Source organism: Anas acuta, chromosome 5, assembly GCF_963932015.1.
Source record: "Anas acuta chromosome 5, bAnaAcu1.1, whole genome shotgun sequence".
Taxonomy (NCBI): domain Eukaryota; kingdom Metazoa; phylum Chordata; class Aves; order Anseriformes; family Anatidae; genus Anas; species Anas acuta.
In genome coordinates, this window is record NC_088983.1 from 2,613,002 (window position 1) to 2,634,246 (window position 21,245).

The following is a 21,245-nucleotide window of genomic DNA, read 5'->3' on the forward strand; positions in this document are numbered from 1 at the left end:
CATATTACTCTATTTCTTGATCTGTGAAAAATTTCATAATGTTTTAAACTATTTAAAGACTTGAAGCATCTCATGATATTTTCTATATTCAAATGAAGGCTATATGAGGTCTACCTTAGCAATTCCCTTACGTGGAGAATTATACGATTCTATTTGAGAAAAAGCTTCTGCAACAAGATGTGAAACTGAATCAGAGACAGACAAGGCAAATTTCAAGTTCCCGTTGGGTTATTTCAAACATGCACATTTTCCTCGCTGCTGTAAGCCCTTTGATACTTTTTTGGTGTTGAAGTTGGCCTTTTCTCCAGTTGTTGCAAGATCACAATTGGAATGAATAAGCACAGATGTAAAATACATGAAATCAAAGCATGAGAAGTGGCTTCTGAGTTTGATTATGATCATAAAATGAACCAAGAATTGTTCCTAAGTGCAATTAACCTATGCAATAAGCATCATCTCCAGAAACAGATTAAATCTGTTTCCCAACTGGGTCTCAGTTATTAAAAATGATGTAGTACAATCCATCTTTCTATTTTGGATCATGCTTCTCATCACTGTTACTTGACTGTAATTTCTGAATTTCTTATTTTAGTTCTAGGCATTCTTACACCAAGTACAAAGCACAAGTCTACGTTAACTGCTAGAACATTCACTATTTTTACAGTTGATTTTCTGTATTCTTCCTGTTAATTGGAAAGTCAGCAAATAAAGAGATGCTTTCTGTTAAATGAGAAACTGAATATATTTACCTGTCTTCAACCGTCTTGTTGGAGGGGTAGAATACCTTGAATGAAAATCCACTTCTTGGAAATGAACCCTGTAAAGAAAAATACACCACACTTGTGTAAGTATACCACTGTACAGATGGTAAGAGACGCACTTAAACGTAACTGCATCCCCTTTGGCAGTTGACCAGTCATTTTCAAGGTATTTAAATTCATCCATTCAGTAAATTAAAGGTTGTTTATACAGGTCCAGTACATTCTTATTTTGGTAAAGCATAAGGAAGTCTTACAGGATTTATACAAAGACAGTCGGTGTTGGTGACAGTGAATGGGTCGTATTTATCCGCAATGACAAGCATGTCTGGCAGAGGATACACCCTTAGGGAGTAGTCGTAGGCCCAGTACACGGGGCTAACATACAGCGGAAGCGGTGTCAGGTGTCCTTGTGATAATATAGTCTTTACAAACTGCAAGACAAGCACAGATAGATACTTTGAACCATTTTCTACAAGCCAAATGTATTTCTGCAGATGCTAATGCTCTGTTAATAAAGAGGTTTTTAACACGGAAATATTTTTTATCCATCTCACTCCCTCTCATTATTATGATTTCTATAGTAAAGCAGTGACTCCACTACAGCAGCTAGCTCAAAAGATCTCAAGATCAAGATCTCAAAACTATTACATCAATCAGACTCTCCAAAACAAAACAAAACAAAAGAAAACAAAACAAAAACAAACAAAAACAAACAAACAAACAAACAAAAAAACAAACAACGCAAAATCTGCTTATTTGTTTCTCCAGACCAAGAAATACCAGCACTGCCATATTTTTGGGGTACAATTTTTTCATTCCTCCAGAGTTTCCTTGCAATTCCAGTTAACCAGAAGACCCACACTTAAACAGTCTTTACCCTGAATTTGTGCCTTTGATTCCCAAATATCTTTTCCCTTGATTGTTCTTACGGTAGTTGCCCTGCTCTAGACACTACCTGACTAGCTACCTCCTTTGTAGTTCCCATTTTCATCTGGCAGAATTTGGCCAGGGTATTTGGGTTCCTGAAGTCCTCCACTCAAGCCCCTTGAAAGCTTTTATTACGTTTCCTCAACCATGTAGCTGCAGCTAGGATCTGTTTTCCCCAAAGGCCTAAAATCACTACAGCAACTAAGTGAGAGGGTCTGCTGTTAAAAGAAAATGACGTACAAAGCAGAGGCCCAGCTATTCCAGTGGTACTGTACGAGGCCTAAAGACACTGCTAATTCAATCTCATGTTAGTAACACAATTTCCCACTCATTCACTGATGGCATAATTAAGATATTAATGACAGGCAGAAAAGGCAGAGAAAAAACAAAGGATGCAAATGTAAGCCAATACTCCTATTTGCAGAAATTGTTAAACATAAATTGATGTTTCCTTCATGACTCCTCTTCCAAGCAGAGGAAAGCCCTGTATGAGTGCAGGGAAGTGAGTGTACAGTGTACACACACATATGCAAAAATGCACACAAAAAACAGGTGCATCAGTGTCCATGGTGGGATTTTTTGTGCTCACAAAGAATCTGAGCACTGTTCTGATGGAGAGAAGGAAGAATTAACAGGAAGTTTCGAAGTCAAACAAGAAAAAAAAAAAGTAAAATAAATAGAAGCAAACTCCATCCATCACTGCAATGAGCCAGTATTGTCTGGATCATTCTCATTCAATTATATCAGTAAGTCCCATCAACTCCTGCTGTGCATTCATTAACTAGAATCATAACTCAGAGCGCTGTGTCGATGTATCAAAAGGAGGATTAAGACTTCAAGTAAAAAGGCAGGGGAAGCAGGTGACCTTTCGGAAAAAGTGACATGCTGCTTTCCTGCAAATGTCACTGGTTAATTGATCAAATCTTAAAAAGGTAATTTGTATTAAGCTTTGCATTTAGGAATCAATGTTTTGTGGTACAACGTTTGTGGCTGGTGCATAGACACCAACAGTCAGCTGCAAGGAAGTTCTGAGTTCAAGGGCACCTGCAAAGGGACAGCCAGAATGACTCAGTGTCATCAGTCAGTATCCTGGTTTCGGTTATTTTGCTGTCAAGATGTAAATGAAATTACTAATAATAAGTGTATAGATCCCTCTTCACAATGCTTTTAGCAAACTTAGTTACTCTTTCAAAATATCAGGAGTATGCAGATCAGAGTACACTAAATGCAAATCTGCTGATCAAAAAGATAAAGAGTCAAGCTCTTAGCAGAAAGTGTTGAACAAAACTCACTCACGTGGTTGGGAATATCCATGTTGCTGTTAGGGAAGCGGACACAGTTTCTGCACATCTTGTTTACCAAATCTTCACGAAAGATAATTATTTCTTGGGTACAATATTGAATCCTAAATGGAAAACATTAACGAAATTAAATTATGACGAAACACCAAAAGATGGAAAGTTGTATTATGAAGTCAATCTTACTCTGATACAGAAAAACAAAAAAGTACATTTCAATTAAAATAATACCTTCCCATCTTCCCTTCATTACACCTCCAGATTCAGAAAAAAAAACATGATGCTTTTGAGCAGCTCATTACACTCTGTCATTAAACTTTTGGCAGTACGTCGAAACCGTCTTGTTCAGGATGGTTTTAAAAGTAATTTATTTATTCATTATTGTATTTAAAACCAGTTACAATTAATGCAAGTAAGGAATTCTTGTAATTTAAAAATGTTAAGGCCATTACATCTGCACATGAACTAGTCATTCAGTATAAATAAATAAATAAACAAATAAATAAAACAGCAGCAAGTTAGACTGTTACCTGCAAGGATTTGTGGTGAAAACTGAAAATGGCACTAGCTGGCTGAATTCCTCAGCGATATTTTCAGCCAGAGGAGGTCTAAAATAAACAGCAACAGGTGTATCAGCCAAGATTCTGACCCATCCTATGCAATTCAAAGTTTCAAAAACTGAAAAACAAGCAAACTGACCGTGGTAAAATAGAACCAGGACCAGGATCTTCAGGGCCAGGAATAAACACAAATCGACTACTGCAAAAAGATCAGCATAGTGCTTTTACATAAAATAACCCCACGTGCATCTAAACATTGGTTACATGCTTCTATACGTGCACTACTTCACGGATACATGCAAATAACCTGTTCTGGGACAGACTTGACAGTTCCCCCCATTGATTTATTTCTTCCAGGCCTGGAATTCAGCTTCCACTGAGCAGGCACACAAGAAGGGATAAAAAAAAAGAATCTCTTTCCAGGCCTGTGTTTCAGTTAGCTCTCAAACTAGCAGCCATGGAGAACCGTGTAGGCAAGAACAGGAAAGCAGAAAAGCAGATGCTGCTGGTAGCAGAACTGAGACCTAAACAGCAGTTTATAAAACAGCACTGCATGGGCAGAACCCTGCTAATTTCAAGGGAATTCCAGAGGAAAAAGAGGCTTGCCCACGCAGTGCTTTTCAGGAACCGTGGGCCTTGCTTAATGATGTGGAAAATGTTCCAGAGAGAGGCAGTTTCACCTTTGCTCATTCAACAGCAGATTCCACGACCAAGCTATTCTAGATAGAATCAGAGCTTTATGCTGCTCCCAAAACAACCTTTCACAGCAGGCTCACAGTAACTGGAGAACAGGTTATCTGTCAGTTTCTTAAAGTAATTAAAGCAAAGCTCTTCACAAAATAAGCACATTTCCCTTTTTCATAGCACTTTGCTGGGTACCTTTTATGAATGCTGGGATATTCACAAATTATATCTGCAAGAGCCTTCAAAGAACCTAGAGTCAGAAGAAAAACATCTATGATACAGCACCTGGTTAGTCAACAAACACACAGTATATGAATCACCTGCACACTTCCGTGCACCAAAGATGTGTCACTTAGAAAATATGTGATTCTTTTCCGCTCTCCTGAATTGTTTTGCCATCATAATTTTAATTTAATGCACATGTCTGACTGCAAAGAATTCCTTACCTTTCAGAGACTGAATTTGATTTTTTCCATATGGTGCAGATGAAAAATTTCCACAAAAGAAAAAGCAGGTTGGAGGTGCAGAGGAATAACCTGGGAAAATAGAGCATTTGTGAGTCTAACATCCATCCCCTCCACTACCTTTCATCAGTCAGCCTGCAGAGCATTTCATGAAAGGCAGAAACCAAAGCAATATTTGAAGCTCTGATGCTATTAATACCCCAAACTATTTTCTCAATACAGGCTTTCATTATTTACAGACCCAGTTCCAACAACATTGGTTGTGCGTAGCCAACTAACTGCTGACCCAGCCATATAATTACGTAAAGTACAACTGTAATAAATAATACAATTCAAGAACACCCTCTTCCCTTCAAGAGAAAAATAGCATGTAAGTAAGTAGCAATGGATTACCATTAACCTCCATGCACCACTCCAATTCAAGGGCTCTGCTAATATTTAATTCCCTCTTTAGCATTATGAAGCAACAGTGACTGCAACTGCCTGAGCATTTTAAGAATCTAATGAATTCTCACCGTATCACAAATCACACAGAAACACAGGCTTTATAGCAAAGGCTATGATTCTATGACTGAAAAAAAAATTAAAAAAAAGCCTTTTGCAAACTCTGTAACAAAAATAAAACATCTACTCAGGCATTTGCCTCATGTTCCAGGTTACACTCCAGCTCCCTCGCCTTCAGAACCAGACTTGCCTTTCCCTCGCTGCTTTACAACCCAGCAGATAAATACAACAGAATTCCTTATACCAGAGAAATGGCTCCTCAGGATTTTTTCCTTGCTATTCCTCTCAGCTATTATTTTTAGTTCGTAATTATGAAGCTCACTACTTGTCTATTACCAAAAAAAAATCTGAAAATAGTAAATGCAATACACACATCTTTGCCAGTTTGATATATAAAACTGACCAAAATCCCTTTATTACTTCAGCATCTGAAGCCTTAGGTCAGGTTCAGTTTGGTTCAAGGATTTTGCCAACTTTCATCCAGATACAGAACTGATTTCCTAGCTTCAAAGTTAACTTCCTACCTTCTCACTAGATATTGTGGTAACGTGTCCAATTTTCTTTAAGTGACTAGCAGCATGCCACCCTTCATTTTACATTGCTTGTTTTTTAAAGCAGACAGCCTCTCACATTTCCATTCTACCTAAGGCAGACAGGACAAGCTGTTCCACAAGTGTTCTGGATTACAAAGAAGCAATTCACAGATCTCACAGATGCTCGCTATCCAAATGTTGTCATCATTACCGATGTAATGATGCGTGCAAGAAACAGTTCATATTTTGAGACTAACTGATATTTTCTCCTTGGTAAAAACCAGAAAGCGTTCAAGGGAGAGTGCTGATCTCTGATGAAGGAAAATGTTTTCCTTGAACAAAGGCTAGAAGAGCTGTCATGAACATTCTTGTCACAGCACATAAAATGGCTACTGCCCAAAACAATATTGGTCCTGAGTGATTTATGAAAAGGGAGTGACAGCTTGCAAAAATACAATACAATCCAATTTTTAAATCTGTTAGAAAAAGATCCAAAAGAAACAGAATAGTAACCATGAAATGCAAACAGCTATCACTAAAATTGCAGGGAGACTTCACTGGCTTTAGGCTTGGGTTTAAAAGGGAATGAATGAAAAAAAAAAAAAAAAAAGCAACAGTTGGGCTTATTCTGGCTTTCTCAGAATTTAAGTTTCCCAAAACCACACGATATGGTAGTAACAGAAAACTGTTACTCAACTTTGAAAATTGTTGCTCAACTTTTTCCTTTAAAAGAATACTTTTGACCAAAGGTACCAAATCCACTGTTTTACAGAAAAGCACCTTTAGATCACAGTTGGACAGTAAAGCTGGCCTAACACTTAGCAGCTCCTACCCAGAGCAGGCCTGCTGTCAGTAACAGCCTGTCCAGCTTCTCCTGCATGGCCTTCACACCCAGCAATGCTGCTCAGCTCTAAGGGAAATGGTAAAAACACTCTAAAACCAGGCACTGAATCAAAGCAGCCACCACCTACCTGAAAACATCATATGCAGCTTTTCTAGTACTTCTGCTTGGTCCAGCCATACATCGGACAGAAATACAAACATGGCATCTTCGTTTTCATCCTCCAGCTGCTTTAGTTTCGCAGAGGCCTTTACTGAAGCTGAGGAAGGCCCTCCAAAGAAGTTTATATTTCCATAGAAGGCTCTACAATGTTAAAATACTCAAGTCAATTCTGTTTTCTTCCTAAGTCATTACTAGTTTTGATTATGGCTCACTTGAGCCATTTTAACGATTATTATTGTGAGAGGTAGCTCAGATGGTATCAATGATCATTTTGTTTTTCAGAAAGAAAATAAGGAAGAGAAATGGCAGTCACCTAAATCTAAAGCACGGGTGCTGCCCTGCCATATTATACAGATCATCTCAGGGTAATATTTATCCTGGCTTCTCTCCCACAGTCATTCCTTGAGTAATAAGGAGTTTCTTATTCGCGTGTATTAGTTATCTCCTTTGCAATTGAGAAGGGTTTAGATCTCAATTGTTATTCACAGGAAGAATCCCACGGCCTTTGGAGGGGTTTTCCTGCTCACATGATAGGCTTTAGAACCAGCCCAAGTAGACCCGCAAGGCCCAGAATTGCCTCCTTATTTATTTGGGAACATTTGGGGAGGGGAAATAATAGCATACCTCAACGGCATAGCATACTTATAACAGAAGTTATACAACAATAACGTGCTCACTTGGCAACCCACAACACAACACAGAGTCAGAGTGAGGCTGCCCAAAGTCAGCTTCCTACCTAGTGGTAGCAGACGGCTCAGTAGGCGGAAATCCAAAAGCGTTCACGTGGAAAACCTCATCTTCATACCAACCTAAAATATTTTTCAACAACAAAATAACCTTTAGTTTTTTCTAACAACATCATGTCCTAGACATGAGTCAGACGGTTGGCAGCTGTGCTGCACAGCCCGTCCCAGGCTCTGTCAATCCCTCCTGTGACAGCACCGGTCCCTGCACTGTGCAGCGGTGAACCAGAGCAGGGAACTACCCGGCTGAAAAAACAGGCTGAGCAAGAAGCCAACTCCTTTTTACCCCGTCATTTCTCTGAATGGATTTGTTGCCCAGCCACACAAATGACCTGCTCAACCCAAATGAGTAAGAATAAGAATGTAGGGAAACAGGAATCATTTTTAATGGCCTGGCCCCTGAACTACATGAAATTGCACCCTTTCTTGAGAGCTGTCTTATCTTAAAAGAACAGAAGTAACAGGGTGCTTCTTGTCCCCACTTGCTATTGACTTCTACTTAGTTTATAAACTGTAAGCAGAAATGCATTAAGAGAAAATAAACTGGGGTTATGTGTATCTCACAGAGTAATATCCTACAAATGGCAACGTCCATCGTTGCCCCAAAACATGTTTCAGGCTGCAGAACTGCAAGCATTTACACTGGCTTTGTGAGAAGCCTCTGAAGGACTGAGGCTTTGCCAACAGCAAGCAGCATTTCCATATTGTTAACTCACTGCTCGGTTATTTTAGTCCGTCTTCCTAATCTAGTCATATCTTTTCCAAGCATGTTGTAGCCATGTTAACTAGGGCCGATCCTCAGCACTGCTACAGATGCTCTCATCCCACTGATGTGACTGAAAACCACAGAATTTCACAGAGCTCTGCCTCCAGAGCCCACAAGATAGCAGGGAAGGCTTAGGGCCAAAATTCTCAGTCATAAACTTTGCTCATGGTCAAGCCTCACCATCATGAGACTTATCTTTTTAGCCAGATCTAGCAAATATCTAACTGCAGCAACAGCCACATGCAGAATAATTTATTCCAAGTTTAAAAAATACATAAAAAAAAACAAGTCTACTTTACCTTCTGCCAAAACAAAGCATGACTCAGTATATAAACCGCTGTGGAACTGGTGCACGGAGGTTAAGAAACATATTTTTCTTAGATCAGGATTCGTAGACTAGCTCATTAGCCAAAGTTTGCTTTCCAGCTGGTGTTAATACATTTGGACTCTACTGGGAGTTCAGGGGCTGCCTGCAGAGCCTGGTGATCACCTGGTAGCTGAACAGGTAAGCCCATAAGCAGAACAGAAACCTTCCACTAGGAGGAATACTAACCTTGTCCTACAAGTCTTTGAAAGGGCACTGAGCTGCAGCAACCACGTAATTTGCAAAAGAAAGAGAGCAACAGAGCTGCAACTCTCTACACAATTTTTAATGGTCAATATTGGTTTGTTATTCTAATTGAAATTCTCCAGATCAACAGGAAGTTTATTCAACTCTTACATCACAGATAAAGGATATTGCTTTACTAAGGTCTAGCTGGACGACTCCTGTAGGATCTTCTAGGAAATACTTTCCCTAAAAAAGAGGATTCATTAATGAAGCAAAGCATATCCAAACATATAAATGCTCCAAGCAGAAGCACCTACAAGCCAATATTTAGAAGCAGGTTAGCAAAGTGTTTAATATCTTAAGCTTAGAGCATGGAGCAGAACTAAAAACAATGTAGTTTCCAGTAAGGGTATCATAGCAGCTCCCCTTAGATATCCTACAGTTTTGATTGCTAGGGCGTCCTTCCCCTATAATTACAGGCCAATGCAATGGCAAACCCACACAGAGGGATTTGAGGCTCCAGCTTTTCAATAAGGAGCACGCTCAGAAAATATAAGCCTCTTTTTGGGGAATGAATCTTGTACCAGTGACTTACACAGCGGGATAAAGCAGTAAGACATTTAAGCCTTCCCATTTTCTAATATATTACAATGCTGAATGGCTGCTGACCCAGATATTCCGCAGTGAACAGCAACCTACCTCCTTGAGCTGAGTTATCATCCCGAGGACAATCACTTCCCCCACCTTCGATGTATTGCCCAACAGAGTTTCTATTGTTTTAAGCTGGAACCAAAGGCAAAGATTCATGTAAGAATTAAATCCAACTCTCCATGCAGCTATTCTAAAGCGAGCAAGACAAAGCACCAGGCAGCACGTATTCCCACACAAATACACGAACAAGCTGGGACAGAATTCAGGCTCATTAGAAAATCAGGGACACGTTTCTGATGGTCAAATGTGGCAGAGTTTAGGGAAATATTTCCAATTATGGCTGCTAGCATAAAAAAAGTGCTTAGCAAGTAAATATTTGTTGTGGTTGTTTTGCTTACAAATAGCTTAAAACTGAAAAGAACAAGTGACAATTTCTGCTCTTGCAAATGAATGTCAACTGCAGTAACTGGATCTTCACTGGGATCCAAACTGAACCCCAGAGCCAGCTTGTGCCCACACAGCACCGCTAATTCCTTTCATTGAGAAACCTCAGAGGGATGACAGAATATCCCAGAGTAACACCGGTGATACTGCGTACACACTGTCTGTGGGTTCTGGACAAGCTTATTTTGGTCTGTGAAGCTGCAGTTAAGAGAGACAATCCTCCTGTAACACCAGCACAATGAACTCGCCACCGCTGGCAGGGAGGACAGAAAGGTGTGAAGAGCAAAAGATGCCTACACAGCCTGGATGGAGACACGGGCGTGCCTCAGCTAAGGGCAGTTGTGATTTTCTACATGATGGTACACTGAACAAAGAGAAACAGGCAAGCTGGTCAAAGAAAAAGCTTCTGTTTGGTGCCCAGAGACACACACGTGATTTATTTTTTTTTAATATATAATAATTATATAATATGGGGAGAGCATTTCATATGAGAAAACTGAAATGGGAACAGAACAGACTCAAGTCGTGACCTTACTCAACTGTAGGCTGGTGACTTTAGTGCTGACAAAAGAAAAAAGCAAGAAAAATGTTCCCAACACAGAGAAACAAAGTGCTGTAAGCTGAACAGGTAATGGATTTCCACCTCGGGAAGCCGTGTCTCCCCTGCATTTCAGAGCTGCTTTTGAGTAGCTTAGTCATCATGCTGATCTAAGCCAAATAACTGCGTTTTTGACACACAGGCTAAAAATGATAGGGAAAAAAAAATCATTTTCATTGATTACCCATACTGGATGTAAAAATAAGGTGTCACTGGAGAAGTATTACTGCATTAAAGTGTAACACCAAGTGCAGCTCCCTTCGCAAGAAAAGAAAACAGATTTTTTACCTGGAATTTGCTCCTACTGTCATCAGGATGAACAACAACTGCTGCGGGTGTAAACAACTCATGTCTGTGAATCCTCTGCAGAAAGCAAAATGGAAATAATCCATATTTAAAAAAAAAATGTGCATAGTCAAAAAGCCAGTTCACTACAACCACCATACAAAACACTTTCTAAAGTTATCTTACTCTGCTTTACCCAGCAACATTTGAGTTGTTGAGCACAACCAGTTCTTTCGACAAAAATTTGCTTCTAAGAAATAGATTATCAGTAACACGAGACAATAAAACTAAGCTCAAAAAGCAACAGTGCATCTCTAATGCTTTTAAAAATTATTCCTGACCATCTGGAGGAAAGGGGTGAGAGAGCAAAGAAGGTTAACTATGTAATGCTAGCTATGTGGAAAAGAGCAGGTTCTATCTTCAGAGCTGGGCCTATTAAAAGTAGACTTTTTTTTTTTTTTAACTAACAGGAGCAAACTACGCTGAAAAATAAACTGCAGAGGGCATGAAGAAAACACATCGTAGAAATTTTCACGTCTTTCCATGTTTTTCATGCAGTCTAAATACCTCCCCTTGGAACAAGCCCATCGCTACCAGCCTATGTCACACATGCAGCAGTTACTACCCGCAGCTTTCCCCCCCAGTGACCCAAACCCTCACTTTCCTGGAGGTCAGAAAGGAGTAAATATGACAACAAAACACAGAGCCTACATGAAAAACTAGCAGGCAAAGAGGTGCAACAGCACAATACAGCCTAGGAAACAAGCAGGCGTCAGGACACCCATCCCCACTTGACACCTCCAGCTGCTGTTCACAGAACCCAACCTGAGCGTGCCAGCACCAGCAGGCTTCCCCAGTCCTAAGCACTGCTTGGAGGAACTGAACCTTTAGCTAATGGTTAACCAACCACCCAGGGCAGAGGTTCCCAAATTGCAGTACAAGCACTCAAAGCAGCAGCAAGCCTCCTGGGGACACAGAGTTGCTGGTATTTTGGTGTTTGGGATGCTGTGCATGCACCTGCCCACAGTCCGAAGGACGAGCGGGTCACGTAGGCTGCCCGTGGGGTGGCACCAGCAAGAAGCCAGCTCGCTGCCTGCCTGCGTCCTGGCGCTGTGCTTACACCTGGAGTCAGGGCCAGGCAGCTCTCTGTGCACAGCTCCTGCAGCACGGAGCGTGATCTGTGCAGGGGAGCAGCTAAAGCAGGCACCCGATAAGCAATTAAGCCAGAAGCAAACTTCAGTGCTTCAAGGAGAGGCTGAACGTGAGCTTCACAGGGTTTGGGGTTTATATTATCTCAACAAGTGCTCTGTACGATGACACGCTAATCAAACCCAGCACAGAGCCAGCCTACATGAGACAAGAGCGAGACACAATCTACTTTAGGGACACCCAATCCACTCTTATGATGCTAAAATGCAGAAACACAAGCATCGGTCACGCTGTATGGTTATCAGCTGAATAGCCTGATCAAATTTAGTACAGATCTTGTTCTTATTCAGATTTTATTGAAACTGGAGCTCCCAGCAGCACCTCAGGACAAAGCACTGCTATATACACAGGTATGAACCCAAACAACTGCATTTTGTTCATGTGTTCTGTTGAACAAAGCAAAACTGTTTCTCACCTGCTGTAAGATGGAGTAGCGCTCACGGAACAACTCTGCTTTATCTCTGGCAGATCCAAATAAATTTGGTGCAGGCAAGTTGGTCATTGACAGACTGCAAGAAGTTTAACAAAATCGAGATTAAAAAACATACACTCCTCGCACAGAAATGACTTATTGATCTCAAAGGTGTGGGAGGCTGCAGAAGTTACAGCACTACTGCATAATATATTTAGCCAATGCCTAGGATCCTTGCTAGGGACCCTTTGTTTCTGCATTCTGAAGGCTACCTCAGTTTAATTTCCTTCCTACTCACAGTCCTTGAGACCCATCTTTCAATCCGAATGGGACTCTGCAGAAATCAGTTCTTTAAAAGCAGTTAAGTTTCCTAAGTGGCCATGAACAAGCTTATCTTCTTGTTGGTTAGCAGATTGTCTTCATGGGGTTCTCTGCTTCCAGCAGCCTGGATAGCTAGGAAGTGGCACTGGAGCTAACCTCCTCCTGCAAACACACTGAGTGGTGGTGCTGGACCAGCAGAATCACGAACCAAGACTAGAAAATGAGTTGCACTTTACGTGAATGTCACTGTAATGCCTCACAAGTATCACTACCCGCTCTGCAGCTAACCACCCTTCAAGCTTTAGAAGAGCACAGGCTCTTTTTGGCTCAGCAGCCTGGGCTGCTTGCTGTTCAATGCAAATTCTTTAGCTAGCAGAACATTTCACAGCCAATTCCTGCAGCTACTTCTTTCTTTCTCCACTCTGGGGGATCACTCCTTTTTTTTTTTTCTTTTTTAAGCTCTCTTTAGCTTCCCTCTTGAGCTTCAGATGTTGCGAGCTACAGTCTAGGGAATAAATACAGGCAACAGACAGGCCAAATTTATTGAAATAAAATGAAACAGACAAATACAGAAAGATAAAAAAAAACAAAAACACACTTCATCTAGTGATGCCCTTAGCCTCATGATCTCTTTTACTCGTCAGGTGACATTAACACGGTCTGAGAATTTTTACTGCCTGATAAATGCCCAAGCTTCAGAGGCAGTAAGATCCGTGGCAGCACAGAGCACACTACCACAGAAGATACAGATGGCCATTTCAACTTCATCCTGCCAGGCGAGGAGAAACCCAGTGGCACATTTATTTATGAGACAGCATTTATCATTGTCTCTGAAAAGCCAGCCAGGCTCTGAGAAACAAAATTATCTCATTTTCTCACACAAGCTTGAGATGAGTGAACCCCAGAGGGGAAGATTAGAAAATAGACTTTCAAAGACAGCAAACAAGACCTCTTTCTTAAAACAAGAAGCATTTGGAACTTAAAATATGCAACACTTACGGTAGAAACCTCTTTCTTTCCGAATTGTAAACATAGCGTGGAATATCAAAGGCTCCAATAATGTTGAAAACGTTTTCTCTGAAATGAGAATACATTTATAGCGTTATCTTAGGTGGAACTAACAAACACTAAGGAAAGAAACCAACTGAACAAAACTATATTCATTTTGTTCTCCATCACCCTGCGTTAGCACCACTTCTCCCACTCCACTCCACCTGTTGGCTACCACAGCATCTTCGGATTCAAAAAAAGGGAACTTTTCAGACGCTTATTTAGAAATGTCAGAGGGATAAATCACTTTGCATTGTCATCCTCTGGTATCTTTCTGGACAGCAGAAGAGCCTTGGCATGGTTAAAACAAATAGTTTTAAACGTGCACAATCTGCAAACTATTAATCGTGCTGATACATCCCGTTATATGCACTGGAGCAGCTCTCTTCTCTGACACCTCCCGTTTTACTGTAAGTGCATCAGACTCAGCAGAATAGATAACAACCAGCCCATGAACTTTTGCTAAGGCTTACAAGCACAGGACAACCACCACTGCCTAGCAGGCAATGGTATCTTAGGCTTCAGATTGAATTTCTTGCAAAACTCTGCCCTGAGGCTTTCTGCGCCATAATTCAAGAGAGTTTTACAGGCTGGTCCTGTGGTCTGTGAACTATTCCCTCCAGGACTCTGCACTAAGAATCTGTGCAGACGGGAGAGAAAAATGCATTTAGATATGGAAAGTGACGAGTGAAAAATGCATTTAAGTATGGAAAGTGACATAAGAAAAAGTCCCACTCAAGCTGTCTGCATTGCAAAGGTGCCAATGCCTAGGAGAAAAGTCAAAAATAAATTTGCTTCATACTGAGGCACCGCGGGATCACGGTATCTGACGTGCCCAATAAACTATTTATTTTCATGATTTGCATTACAATGCCAGCACGCAAAGTAAACACTAAAGAAAACACATTCATCACAATCACAAACAAAATTCTCAAAAGCACAAGTAATTGCTCTCTGCTTTGTTATCACCCAGTGAAAATCAAGCAAAACAGCCCTGCTATACAAAAACAAAAAGCAACAAAAAGCAGCACCCTGGAGGAAGGTGTTCCAAGTGCTTTCAGAAACGAGGCGTCTTAAAAAGCCGCAAAAATAACCTCATTTAATTTTCATCTACAGAAAAGAAAATAAAGAAATGAACAGAGAGGTAACAAGTTCTCTCTAAATCCTAATTATTTGTTTATTTTATTGGTTAATATTCACCCTGTGTCAGATGTAACACATAACCGTATAATTTTAATTCCAGAATCTCAGCATTATATTTAGAATCCCCTAGAGGCCTATCCATGAGAACGAATTTTCTAAGAAGGAACATTACTAACCTTCAAAGGCAGCATCAGGAAAAGCACAAAGCAATTACTGCACGTGTAGCACTGCAGAAAATGCCTGACATTTATTTCCCAGCAAGAAATAAGGGAACGCGTACCGACTCCCATAAACATCACATTAAAAAATGTCACCGTACATTGTTTCGTCTAATGCCTGGCTACATTCCTGGACAGCTGCTTCCACCGTGGATAGTTCAATCATATTAGATGACACTGAAAAGAAAAATTCAAAGCATTAAAACTGCAGCCTATGGAAAATGGTAAGGAAGTAAGCAGGTCTCAAATATTTTACCAAAAGGGCGCAGTATTCTTAGAGGAATAAGCTCCACAAATAAGCATATTTTCAATAATGTAACAACACTGCTTTCTCTCTGCAAATGGATCTCTTAATATTCTTACCAGAAGGATACATCTCTGGCTAAAAAATAATCCCCACACATATTGTGCCCGCCATTAATTCACTAAACATGGAGAACAAGACAATTATAGTTTATGCAAAGCTGCCAAATATACTACAAATGTGTTAGATGAGAGCTTTCACATTCTGGAGGTTAATTTTGTTCCAGAACATTATCACACAGATTGCTGTCATAAATAAGTATTCAAACAGCCTAACACAATCTTGGAGACAGGCACATTGTTGTCTTCATGGACGTTAAACTGCTAATTGAAATTCAAAAACATTTCTAAACACCAATGTTTTCCTGAACTTGCAGGGGAATCCAACGCGTGGATTCACAGAAGGGCTTGGTCAGTACTGCCAAGCCTCACTGCCGAGCTCTGGGAGAAGAAATCAATCAGCGCACAAAGAGCAGCCCTTGAGTTCCCTTCTCAGGGCACACAACATCAAATCACAGCTCCTGGAAGGCAGTGCTCAACAGCACAGCACAAGTGAGCCGGCAGGAGCTGCAGGGGATAGATAGCACCCTGTCTGAACTGCAGTCTCAAGCAACTCACGGACAGCAGCTGGACAACACCGGAATTTATTGCACAGAATAGCAGCTTGCACAAAGAGCACTGCTAGCAAGTACACTAACCGCATGTGCTACATTGGCTCTAGAGTTTCTTGCACTGATTGAAATTTGTTCAAAAACATGGATGCGTTCATTTGTACCAGCAGGATTCATGCTAGATGGGGAGCAGCTCTCCAAAGTGGTTTTGCTCCCCGTTTGATCAGCTCTGATGTATTTTCCCAAGGCTAGTGTGAGAACACAAAGTGTAACTTCTGTCGTGGGTGCACCAGTTAAACTGCATGTAAAGCAAGCAAATGCTTGCCCTCGATTTAACTTGGTTAATAGAGGCTGGGAAAGTTTTCTGAATTCATGTAAGGCCTAATACTCATTTTAGATCATATTTATATGGATTTGAACGTCCTCAGTCAAAAACTGGAAGTGAGCTCAAGTTTCCTGGTGTTCATGAGCTCAGATCAGTAAATGCACACAGATTTTAGGCACCTCTTTCAGCCATGTTCTTTAACTAAAGATGCTACAACTCCCACTTTGGTGGTCCAGGACCAGGGAAGCTGGATCTGTGTGCCTGAGGACAGAGTGTCCCAATTAAGTAGGGGGCAGTACCCAAACGAGATGCTGCTGCCAAGATGATGGAGTTTCAGGCGTGCTCAGATAATGTGCTGGTTAAACTCCTTCCAGATTTGGTTTAAGTTACTCTGCTGGACTATTGCACAGTTGCACTTGCACTGCCACCCCATCTGGATCGACCTCTGAATGAAGGGAGGTGACTGGTCCCTTCCTGCAGTCGCAGCGAAGCTCTGAAGGTTACAGCTGTCAACACCTCTAACCCTTCTCTGGACTTGGACTACCAAAAAACAAGTCAAGCATTGAAAAATTTTGCTACTTCTGGAAAAATCAGGAGGTACTAAGCTGCCAACTTTTCGAATGGCAAGATTATGCTATCCTTTGCTGACATTAAAACTTCAGTATTTAACAAAACAAAATGACAACAGATACATTTATCTTGATCCACACGGTGTGACCAGAATGACACTGTAGTCCATAAGCTGCCAGTAATTCTCTGTCTAAATAACATCACAATTGCAAGATAAACTTAGCAAGATTAAGAAAAATAAGATACTTACACGGCTGCTTTTCAACAGCATCGATGACCTTTTCAATTACATCTTCAAGCTCTACTTCACTGAGGGACTGAAGAGCTTCGGTAAGGTACTTTATAGCTTCCCTAATTTCAACGAAGAAAATTAGCTCAAAAAGCAATTAATACTAAATAAAGTTCATACAAACGATGCCAATTTTGGCAGATGTGCACATAAGCACTAAATGCCTTGCGATTAAAAACACAGAAATTACCAGCACTGCGTAATACAGTCAGACAAAAAATTCACCAGGACCGAAAACACTGAGCATAGGAAGCACGTACAGAGATAGAGAGAATTTTGTTTTCATGTCCAAAGGGACCTCAGAGGGCTCGTGGTCCAGCCTCCTGCTCCGAGCAGCGCTAACTGCACGGGCTGCTCATGCTGTGCACGGCCCTGCTCAGGTTCTGCACATCTCCAAGGTTGGAGATGTTACAGTTTCAGTGTCTCAATGTTTAACTACTCTGATTGTGAACGTTTTTTTCATGGGATTCACTGGGATTTGATTGCCCTGAGCCCTCTCAACCTGAGGCTGAACAAACCCAAATCTCTCACCTTTCTTCCACAGGTCAGGTTCTTCAACCCTCTCATCATCTTGGTGGTCCTCCACTAGACCCTCTCCATCATTTTAATCTTTCTCTTGAACCAAGGGGACTAAAACTGGACAAGTAGGATTTATTTTGTTGTAAGTTGTGCTTACTGCCTCTCCCTTTCCCTGTGCACTGGCCCCTCTTCCTCCCCAAGCCCTCTTTGGGCAGCTGAACATCGCCACCTCAGAATCACGAAATCGTTAGGTTGGAAGAGACCTCCAAGATCACTGAGTCCAACCTCTGACCTAACACTAACAAGCCCTCTGCTAAGCCATATCACAAAGCTCTACACGTATCATTGAGCTCCTCCGGCTTCCCCACACACCTTGAGCCCCTGCACCTCAATATCCCAACCATCTTCGCTCCACCTGCGCCCCTTCACCACTCCCCCAATATCGGAGTTGTTTTCATTCAAAACAACACGAAAATTAAAAATCTACTTCTTCCCTCATCCTTAGACTACACTCTGGCCATTACAGATAACGATTTTCTTATTAACATCACCCGTCACCCCATCAGAGGTGGCATTTGGTTGATGGCCTCACCTTCCTGATGTCTCTGCTCATTTAATGGTGCAAAGCAGGGGCTCTGAACTCGGTCCCCTCACTAATACACTCACCAGGACCTTGCCCCATGATGCCAGGAATAAAACAGAACTCATATTTAGCATAATTGTGACAGGAGAAATAAAGGCAGAGGAGCCCCAGGCGCTGCTGTGCCACCTTCCCTTGCAAGCAGCACGCTGTCTCCCCTCACTGCAGCCTAGCACACTGTTACCACAGCCCTTTGGGCATTTAGAAATATCACTTCAGGAGACCCAAACCCTTAACTGCGACTCTGGGGACTGCCAGAGGCGAACAAGAGCCCCAGCACCAGCAGGGCGGGCACCGAGGCCTGGCCCCGCCGAGCCCCGGGCGGCGCCGCGCGGGCAGCCCGAGGAGCTCCCGAGGTGTCCCCGGGCCGTGCCTCCGGTCCCCGCCGGCCTCCCCCCGCCGCCTCCCCGCTACTCACGCCCGCAGCAGGAGCCCCCGCACCCGGAAAGCGGTGCCCAGGCGGCGCCTCAGCCGCTCCGGCTCCATGGCGGCCGCGCAGCCCCGGCCCCCTCACGGTCCCGTCATGGCCCCGCCGCGGGGGGCGCTGCCGCCACATGGCCGCCCCTCAGCGCCATGGCCGGGCTGGGGGGAGCCCTGCGGGCCCCTCACTGGACGGGATGGGGTGGGTTTTCCCCGATTTGCCCCGTTTTGCATTTATTTTCGACCTGCCCAGCCTTTAATAGGTCTGGATGGTGGCCCTCAGCACTGCCCGGTAGGTGTAGGGCTCCTCTGATACGGCCGCCTCACCTTTACCTGCCTCACTGTCTGTGGGGAGGGTACCCCACGATCCTGGTCCCTACTGTGCTGTAGCTGCCCCACCTGAATGTCAAGTTTACTAGGACAAATGTCGGCTGCCTCAAGGTTTAGGATATTATAAACCCTTAGTTCTTTGGTCTGTCACCCCACAACGCAGACTGCCCATGGCCCAGCATGGTTAGACGGAGATCCCCTCCAGTTGGCTCCATTGTGAGCAACAAGCATACGGCTGTCCCCACGGCTAACTTTACATTTTACACATCTAACTTTACATTTAACCAGGGAATTAGCCCTACACGCGATTTTTTCCTTTGGGAAAAGCAGTTGAAGTCTGTTGCAGCACACCAAATCCTGGTACAGAGCACAATAAATGCGCCGCACCTCTTACGGTTCCAGTCTCGTGGGGCAGCTGCCTTCTCTCCAGCCAAAAAAATGGTTGGAATATTGGAAATTGAAATATTGAAATTGAAATATTCTCAACCCCATCCGTCAAAGTACAGCTTTGCTCCACAGAATGCTCAAAAAGTAACTGAAAGTTCCTTGATCAGAAGACTGTAGGGATATAAAACCAGATAAAAAATATCAGCCTATTTTATATAGTCCATTCTTGACTGCGTCATTTATAACCAGTCCTCCTCATCTGGAGGAAGCTCATGGGTGAAGCTGAATCTATCTACTCCCTTTAGACATAAAACTACCATCTGACAGGTTTCAGCTATTTTGGCAGGAAATACGATTCAGTTTTTCATTCTAGGCATGCAGTTAGGTGTGAATTATGAACCCTTATGTAAGTTCTTCTATTTGCTAAGATTACTGCTTTTTCTTCTTTAAAAAAATCTAATTTGTCAATCAGCTCATGTCTCACCTGGAGAAGGAAGGTAGCCCTCTTCTAACAAAAGCAATTCTTTTAAGATACATGACCAAAAACAAGAATGTAAAGCATACTCCTGTGGCACCATGCAGTACTTGGGGTTCTGCTAGGTTGCCTGGAGCCTCCCACCAGAGATATAAAAGTATTCCAGCGTGAGCTGTAGACTTCTGTTCCACTGAGCCATCTGTCTTGTGCTCTGGAAGCCATGCCCAGCTCTTCATCCCTGCTGCTTTTCATGTCCTTTATCTGCAATGACTTTCTTGGACATCAGCACTACGGTGTCAGCACACGTGGCTTGAGAGCAGAGAGCTGGCTGAGACAGGGTAATGGTTTAAGATCAGACAGCACATCCCCCTCGTGCCAAAGGTGAATTGATGGAATTGTTTTGTTACACCAAGCACGGTAGATAGCTCATCGTTCATGTCTGTCACTGCTCTGCTGGCAAATGCCACGGGCTGCTGACTTTGCACTGCTCCCGAGTTTCTGAGAGATCACGTTGTAGCTCTACTTGACCTATAGATTATAGATACAGCTTGGAAAAAAAAAAATCTTAACTCTTTCAAATGTTTTTTTGCTATGTTTTAAACATCATCCTAATGTGTCATCATTACATTTCATGTTGATATTAGCAGTCACTGACAGGAATAGTTAACATCTTCCCTTCTAGATCAGAGAAGTGTATCTCACTTTCATGTCCTTTTACAGATGTTAGAAGTGCTCGGTTCTCAGAAGCTCTATTCTTCCTGAAGAGCTGTACCTGCTTTATTTTGAATTCCACTCATCCCAAATTGATCCATACTTCAGCTGGAACTCATGGGCTTGTCAGTGTGACAGCGTAAGAGCTAGAACAGGAGTGTAAGAGGCTATTGCCTTTCCCAGTCTGCTGCATAATGCTAGGCAAATATTTAGGAAAAAAATTATATAGGTGGGGACAGCAGGGAGTGAAGAGCTCTTAAATAGAGACAAATGTGTGGTTTGACATGATAGCTGCGGGGATCCCAACATCACCTTTATTCTGTCAGTTACCCATAGCTCAGCACCAGCCCCAAAACACAGGCCCTGAGTGGCAGCTCTGGGATCCACCACACCGGTTTGTAGCCTCGCTTCATCTGCTCCAGGTCAGATGGCATTCACAGGATAATTCTTCCTGAGGTCAAGAGTTTGAACTCCTACACAGTTGTTTTAATTAGTATCAGCCACTGTTTCACAGGTGCCGTTTCTGGAAGGGACACATCGC

General features: G+C 42.3%; 1 protein-coding gene across 3 annotated transcripts in view; it reads right to left on the reverse strand.

The window, feature by feature from the left end:
• The window catches only part of POLE2 (DNA polymerase epsilon 2, accessory subunit), a 19,189-nt gene extending 232 nt beyond the window's left edge, over positions 1–18,957 (reverse strand). The window contains exons 1-18 of one of the 3 annotated variants that reach the window (XM_068682218.1): positions 18,800–18,957; positions 17,184–17,284; positions 15,226–15,301; positions 13,713–13,790; positions 12,396–12,489; positions 10,775–10,849; positions 9,493–9,576; positions 8,983–9,039; positions 8,543–8,591; positions 7,471–7,543; positions 6,703–6,875; positions 4,677–4,766; positions 4,426–4,480; positions 3,686–3,745; positions 3,517–3,594; positions 2,985–3,093; positions 1,016–1,192; positions 750–817 (exon numbers count right to left, since the gene is read on the reverse strand). In XM_068682218.1, coding sequence (XP_068538319.1) covers positions 750–817; positions 1,016–1,192; positions 2,985–3,093; positions 3,517–3,594; positions 3,686–3,745; positions 4,426–4,480; positions 4,677–4,766; positions 6,703–6,875; positions 7,471–7,543; positions 8,543–8,591; positions 8,983–9,039; positions 9,493–9,576; positions 10,775–10,849; positions 12,396–12,489; positions 13,713–13,790; positions 15,226–15,301; positions 17,184–17,284; positions 18,800–18,867 — 1,565 coding nt within the window. In that variant the 5' untranslated portion in view covers positions 18,868–18,957. Of the gene's footprint in view, positions 1–749; positions 818–1,015; positions 1,193–2,984; positions 3,094–3,516; positions 3,595–3,685; positions 3,746–4,425; positions 4,481–4,676; positions 4,767–6,702; positions 6,876–7,470; positions 7,544–8,542; positions 8,592–8,982; positions 9,040–9,492; positions 9,577–10,774; positions 10,850–12,395; positions 12,490–13,712; positions 13,791–15,225; positions 15,302–17,183; positions 17,285–17,753; positions 18,746–18,799 lie in introns of those variants that run through there. The other 2 variants (XM_068682219.1, XM_068682220.1) reach the window with 2 other exon arrangements.
• Positions 18,958–21,245: the final 2,288 nt, after the last annotated feature.